The sequence below is a fragment of the Chenopodium quinoa genome, unplaced genomic scaffold, assembly GCF_001683475.1.
Source record: "Chenopodium quinoa cultivar QQ74 unplaced genomic scaffold, ASM168347v1, whole genome shotgun sequence".
In the NCBI taxonomy this organism is placed as follows: Eukaryota; Viridiplantae; Streptophyta; class Magnoliopsida; order Caryophyllales; family Amaranthaceae; genus Chenopodium; species Chenopodium quinoa.
In genome coordinates, this window is record NW_018745003.1 from 3,598,007 (window position 1) to 3,605,237 (window position 7,231).

At 34.1% G+C, this 7,231-nt stretch overlaps 1 protein-coding gene across 1 annotated transcript; it reads left to right on the forward strand.

Moving 5' to 3' along the window:
* Window positions 1–1,368: 1,368 nt before the first annotated feature.
* LOC110707954 (EIN3-binding F-box protein 2-like) lies at window positions 1,369–4,819 on the forward strand. Its single transcript, XM_021886043.1, has 2 exons — window positions 1,369–1,416; window positions 1,995–4,819. The coding sequence occupies exons 1-2, from the start codon at window positions 1,392–1,394 to the stop codon at window positions 3,851–3,853; spliced, it is 1,884 nt and encodes a 627-aa protein (XP_021741735.1). The 5' UTR covers window positions 1,369–1,391; the 3' UTR covers window positions 3,854–4,819.
* Window positions 4,820–7,231: the final 2,412 nt, after the last annotated feature.

The window sequence follows — 7,231 nt, forward strand, 5'->3', positions numbered from 1 at the left end:
TTATTTTCTTTTAAAGTGAATTAAATGAAAAAATTTCAAATGGGTTGAGAGGGATAATAAAAGGGAATAAACCGGGTTTTTAATTTTTTCTTTTCAACATACCCTTGTTATTTTAATTGTTAGCCAACTATTAACTTTTAAAATTATGTTTTCAATTGTTTCCAATAAAAAAAAAAATTATGTTTTCAAGACCTGTTATGATGTTTTTTTTTTTTTTAAAAAAAAGACCTATTATGATATTGGTGGTCATTTTTAGGCTAATTTTGTTGATAAAGTAATTTTTACACACTTTTTTTTTTCAAGGCCAATAAAGGCCCAAAAGTTGACGATTTTCCTTATTTTGGATTTTAGATTTAATTTAAAACCACCAATCTTGGATTTCATGGATAAGTCAAATCAAATTGGATTCAACATATCAATAACTATTTTTATTATTGCAGCAATAATGCACTTGATAAAGCACATGCACAACATGTGAGTGTAACCCCTTCATAAAATCATGCCACATTGTCACTCGACACCTGTCCACCCAGTTAATAAAAAAGAAGATTTAAAATAAACATGACTAGTATTTATATATATTTTCCATAATAATCCATCTAATTAACAACACACATCAAAGATACCTCGTTCAAATTGACTTGGCCTAAATAAACCCAACACTTAATTATGATCCGACTCAAATGTAAACTAAACCAAACGATTCTATTACCACCTCACTAATTTAAAACTAAACCAAACAACCCTATTGCCACCTCACTAATATAAATTAAACCAAATGATCTTATTACTATCTCACTTGTTACAACCCAATTAAATAAATTCAACAATCAATTCATAAATCGACTTAAATAAATCTAACTTAAATGTAAACTAAATCAAACGACCCAATTACCAACTCGCTCGCAACCAACTAGGGAGTACTAGTAGTTTAGTAGGAAGCGGTTTCAAGTTTCTTAGAAGGCAAAAGTGGAATGAAAGAGAGAGGTGGGGTCGGGAGAATAACGTTATAATCGGTAATATTTTTATTTTTGTAGGATCATTTAGATACATTGTATTAGACCTTACTATTATCATTTTATGGAAAACATTTAAGGGGGTACTTTCATAATGTATCTGATCATTTCATATTTTTTTCTCTTACCAACCCATATAAATCCTGTTTCAATTTCATTATTTCATTTCATATTCACATTTTTTCATCAACCATTTTTTTCCCTATAAACTTCTTCTTATAGGGTTCTTCTTTTCACCTTGATTAAATTGTTAATCTTTGTAATGTGCTTTGGATTTGCTGTTAATCTTGTTCAGCACTTCTGGGGTTTGTTTATAATTTCTGAGTTTTTCTTCAATTTGGATTCTTTTGTAGATTTTCAACTTCAATTTCAGTCATGCCGACTCTTGTTAACTACAGTGGTATGTTTTCTCACCTTGTTCTTGATTAATTAGCTGTTTTTATTTTTTGATTAATAGCTTAGTTAATTTCTTATTTTGGAATTTCAATTGGGTTTAAGTTTAATTTGTCTGAATGTGATCAAACTCAGTGAATTTTGAGAGGGTATGATTATAACATGTCTAAAGTAGTAAAATAAGTCTTTATTTTCTAAATATGAAATCATTGTATGAATTTTGATTAATTGATCAAGTTAGATTGCATAATGCCCAAATGCCAATTTATATTTAATGGGGTATTTATAATTGCGTAAGATGAAATGTGGTATAGGGTTAAATTTTTTCAATTAGCTAAGATCATGATCATAACTGATGATTTGATTTCAATTGGGTTTTTGTAATTTGGTTGAAATATTACTTAATCATGGATTGGGTATACCAGGAAAACTTTTCTTGCTTCATGATTAATTGGAAATTTGTAGCTTTTTTTGGTAGGATAAAATTCATATGAAATGGGAAGGATAACAATTTTCAGCATGATGTCCTGTTTTATTTTTGTAATTTGCTGTTGCTTATGTATACAATTTTTATCAAATTTTCAGGGAAAGATGAACTACGCAGTGAGAGTGCATTTTGTGCTAACTCAATGGCCAATGTGGATGTATTTGGTTCTGCTTGCAAACGTGCACGCATCAGTGCCCCGTTTGTACTCTGGGGTCAGGAAACTGAGCAAGCGAAGAGATTGTCCATCAGTGTTCTTCCCGACGAATGCCTCTTTGAGATCTTCAGGCGTATGGCTGGCAAAGAGAGAAGCAATTCTGCTTGCGTCTCCAAGCATTGGCTTAATCTTTTGAGCAGAATCCGCAGGGCTGAAATGTGCAACAATGACACTACTATGGTGTCTGAGGACAAAGAAGTGGATGGCTGTCTTACGAGATCTGTGGAAGGGAAGAAAGCGACAGATATTAGACTTGCTGCTATTGCAGTTGGAACTGCTGCTCGAGGTGGACTTGGGAAGCTTTCTATTCGGGGAAGCAACTCTACTCACGGTGTCACAAATGTTGGTCTCTCAGCTATAGCTCGTGGGTGTCCATCTCTAAAATCTTTGTCCCTGTGGAATGTTTCCTCTATTGGTGATGCAGGCCTTTCTGAGATTGCGAAAGAATGCCATATGTTGGAAAAGCTTGACTTAAGCCAGTGCCCTTCTATTACCAACAAGGGTTTAATTGCTATTGCTGAAAATTGCCCGAATTTGACAACCTTATCAATTGAATCATGCCCTAGAATAGGCAATGACAGCATGCAAGCAATTGCTCAGGGCTGCCCCAAACTGGATTTAATCTCCATCAAGGACTGCCCTTTAGTTGGGGATCAAGGGCTTGCAAGTTTATTTTCATCAAACTCATCAATTGTGACCAAAGTGAAGCTACAGAACCTAAACATATCTGATTTCTCTCTGGTTGTCATTGGCCACTATGGAAAGTCCATCACCAGCCTTACTTTGAGCAACCTCAAGAATGTGACTGAGAAAGGGTTTTCGGTGATGGGTAATGCCCAAGGTTTGAAGGCTTTGGTGTCCTTGTCGATTTCTTCGTGTTTGGGAGTGACAGATTTCAGTATTGAAGCCATTGGCAAGGGCTGCTCTGCCCTCAAACAGATTTACCTCCGCAATGGCTGCTTCATGTCAGACAATGGTTTATTGGCATTCTCGAAATCAGCCGAAGCTCTAGAGAGCATGCATTTGGAAGATTGCAATAGGATTACCCTACCTGGTTTGATTGCCACCCTCTCCAACTGCAGCTTTAAGCTCAGATCACTTTCCCTTGTCAAGTGCATGGGTATTAAGGATGTGTCCTTCCAAGGTTCCCTCCTCCTATACCCTTGCATATCCCTTCGATGTCTTTCCATCAGAAACTGCCCTGCCTTTGGTAGTGCTGGCTTGAGTATTTTGGGTAAGATGTGTCCAAGCCTAAGGCAGGTAGACTTGAGTGGCCTCTATGGGATGTCAGATGAGGGTATTATCTCGCTTCTTGAGAGCTCTGTGGCTGGGCTAGCTAAGTTGAACCTCAGTGGCTGCATAAACCTGTCCGATGAATCTGTTCTTGCTGTTGCTAGACTCCATGGTGAGACCATCAAAGAGCTCAATCTCGATGGGTGCAGGAAGATTACTGATATGAGCTTAGTGGTCATTTCTGGTAGCTGCCCATTGCTTAATGATCTCGATGTCTCAAACTCTGCAGTAACAGATTCAGGCATTGCTGCTTTATCATGCTCAGAGCAACTGAACCTACAAATTCTTTCCATATCAGGCTGTTCTAGGATATCAAACAAGAGCTTACCATACCTTATCCAGTTAGGAAAAAGCCTGGTTGGTTTGAACCTCCAACACTGCAATTCACTTAGCAGCAGCAGTGTCGATATGCTCATGGGTAACCTGTGGAAATGTGATATTCTCTGCTGAATATCACCACAATCTTTAGTTTTTCTGCTCATGATAACTAGCTCGACAGTTACATCAGTTCAGGTTTAATTGTTTTCCAGGGGTATCTTTTGGCAAAAACTGCATTACCCTGGTCATTTTTGCGGGATGAAGCAGCCCGTTTAGATTTTGTCTCCTGCAGATGGGAAGGCCCTCCTTTTTACGCACCATTGATATCCTTTTGAGTTTATACCTGCCTGATGATGTTAAGCTTCTTAGTCATGGGTAAAGTCGAGTTTTCAAGCAGCCGCGGACAGGAATATCTTTCTGCAAGAGTCGCCGTTTATATGTTTGGAAGTCTTTGGCTTCCCCTAGTTAGTAGTTGGTGTTGGTAATAATAGGAAGAGTCTTGGTCATAGACTTTGGTGATGGCAACGAGTTTTAAAGCTCATTTTGCCATTGACAACCTATTCAAGGTTGTTTTTTCGGTACAAGGTCTTAGTTTTGTATGGCTCTTCCTATTTAGTTTGATCTGTAGTTGGCAACTATTTTAGTTTAAAACTTTATGTTCATTACAAAAAAACTTGAAAAATACAAAAAAAAAAAATCAAAAAAATAAAAAAATAAAAAGAAAAAAATTGGAGCTTTCTGCTTCATTTTTGCCTCTGGTTCCCTATATGAATCCTTGTGTACAAGCCTATGGCTTACACATTTATACATCCTAATTCCTAATGCAAAGTGAGGGATAACTCTAATAGTTAGAGCTTCCCTCTCAGTTTCATGGAATCCTGAGATCGATATTCATCATCCGTCTTTATAGCTCTCTAAACAAAAAAAAAAAAATCCAAATGCAAAGTGTTTGGGCCTTGCATAGCGCCTCATCTCCTAACTCAAATAAGATTTGGGCCCTTACCTTTGGTTCCAGCCCAAGGCAAAGTATTTGGGCTTCTTATCATCTCTTAACTCAAATTAAATTTAGATTCCACCCCTTATTATAATGTCATTATCAGTGCTTTAACCTTAAGATTATCATTAATAGATTGTAATTTGTTGCACTATGGTAGCTTTGAGTTTGTGATTTCCTAACCTAATCATAAAGACTAGAGTCTTATCATCAAATGTAGCAATGCATGACATTCTACATAGTTTTACATAATGTTGTTCCATCCACTCTTATAACGAATTATACAACATTCTAAATGCAAAATACCTACAATTTTGGCTTTCTTAGTACATAAGAGATCGAATTTAATAAAAAAAAAAAAAACTTTAACGTACTTATTGTTTTGACATGGATCAGATTTTATAACCTCAATGAACAAGCTTTATGTTTGAACATTCATCAAGGCTAATAGTTAGTCAAATAAACAAAATACTGTATGTTTTTCTGCGATTTGAACATAATATACTATACAATTATTGTGGACAAAGAAAGAATTCTTTTGATAGATGTAAATTTTCTTTGGTGTATTTTCAGTTGTCATATCACCCTGTCTAAGTCTTCTTTATTTGTTTTCATAACTTTGTACTGTATTAAACTTTAACCATTCATCACACATTTTATGATTCCTTAGACATGGAGATGTGACATAATATCCCCTCTTTTTGTGGAATTTGTAATGTTATACTCACCTTATACTGTTATTTTTTTGGGTGGTATAGTGATTTACTGTTGTTAGACGCCTTTGGACCAAGATATATAGATAATCATGTATGGAGTACGGAGTAATTATCTTATTTACGCGTTATCATTTTATAATGATCAGAAGATGTTGTTACATTTTTACAGAAGTTGTTAATGTTGTAAATATTGATTCTATCATTAAACTAATCCTTGTTCAAAATGAATAATAATATGGAGTAAGTAATAAGGATAATGTTCAGATTATCATAAAATGTCGTTATAGTGTATTAGATACTTAAGCATGGAAAGTCGGTGCAACGTGACAATTATTACCAAACAATTACATGTACTTGTTAACAATGATATATATAAGTATGATAATATTCAAGTACTCTCTCCATGATGGAGATGCATGGGCGTGGAAGTATGGAACGAGCAAATGTTCCACCATCTTTCAATTCAGTGTAAGGAAACAAGTCACAAGTGTAGGAATAATAATTTGGTGGAACCTAACTATTGTTTGTGTAAAGATCTTTGTAAAGCTTAAAATGACCTTGCTTCTTGAGTACACTTTAGTTTGATCTAACACTAGTACATAATCTTGATATATTTTTTTTTTGAATGTTGATCTACTAGGGTATTATAAGTTACAAATGAGAAAGCAAGGGATTGAACTTGTGTCTTATCGTACACATATCAGCTGTCACTCTTTTCTTTCTCGTACATACTCTCGATTAATTAAAAATAACAATTGATAGAGTATAAAATATATTCCTGAACTTAAACCATTAACTTAAATTTTTAATTGGCTTGGTCTTTTAACATGTTATCAGACTAAATGTACATAAACATACCACTAGGATAAGCAAGAAGTGACATAATTATTCACAAATCTCAACAATTAACCTATCGTCTCTCATTCACCAAATCATATATATACCGACGTACAATATGAATCACAAACTCACAATTATGTGTACATCAAATAATTGGAATACAGGAACGAGCTTGGACTCTACAAGGATTAGTCAAAATGTGAATATTTTGTGTTTGTTTTTGGATATGAAATAATTTATGAGAAATGTCTCACACTTTTGTAGCAATAAGTATACATCTACTGTGTAGTAAATAGTATAGGAGAATTAAAATTGTGAAATTTCATGTGAAAAATCAGAGATGTCCAACCAAAAATTGAAAGGTGGGGAGTGGGAGACAAAGGCATTAGTACCTTCAATTATTGCTAAAGTTTGTGCAGAGGAAGGTCAAGTCATGAGATAGATGTATGTTGATTGTTGAAGCACAACATGAATCAATTTTCAAAGTTAAATTCTTGTAAAAAAAACTTCTCACTGTTCATTTCATCTTCAGCTTAAGATAATCTGTCATTCATTCAACATATACCTACACAATCCAAACAAAATTGATTTATGAATTGAAATATCTAACAATATTCAAAAGTGTGTTTTTTAAACTTGATTTTGCTTGTTTTAGTTCAATTTTACTAAGTTAGTAGATTCGGATTGGGAAGGAATAAATGTGTACAAGAAATTTGATTGTATTTAATAATTATTTAAAAAGACGAAAATATGTACCGTAGTAAAAAGCTTTGGGGGTTTAAACTTCCGTGATAAAGTGTATATTTTGCATATTTTTGTTAAATTTCTACATTTACAAGTTATGAATTTGTTTGTTGTAAAAATTAAGCTTCGATAAATATTCAATAAATTTTGAGTTCTTTATAATTCATCAAAGCATAGATTCAAATTTTCAAAGAATAACCCTTGCTATGAAATATT

What these genes read in the sequence shown, in the direction of transcription:
- LOC110707954 (XM_021886043.1), top strand. Translation starts at nt 1,392, where the DNA reads ATGCCGACTCTTGTTAACTACAGTG. An exon ending in GACTCTTGTTAACTACAGTG is followed by an intron (nt 1,417 to 1,994) that starts GTATGTTTTCTC and finishes TCAAATTTTCAG; the next exon opens with GGAAAGATGAACTACGCAGT.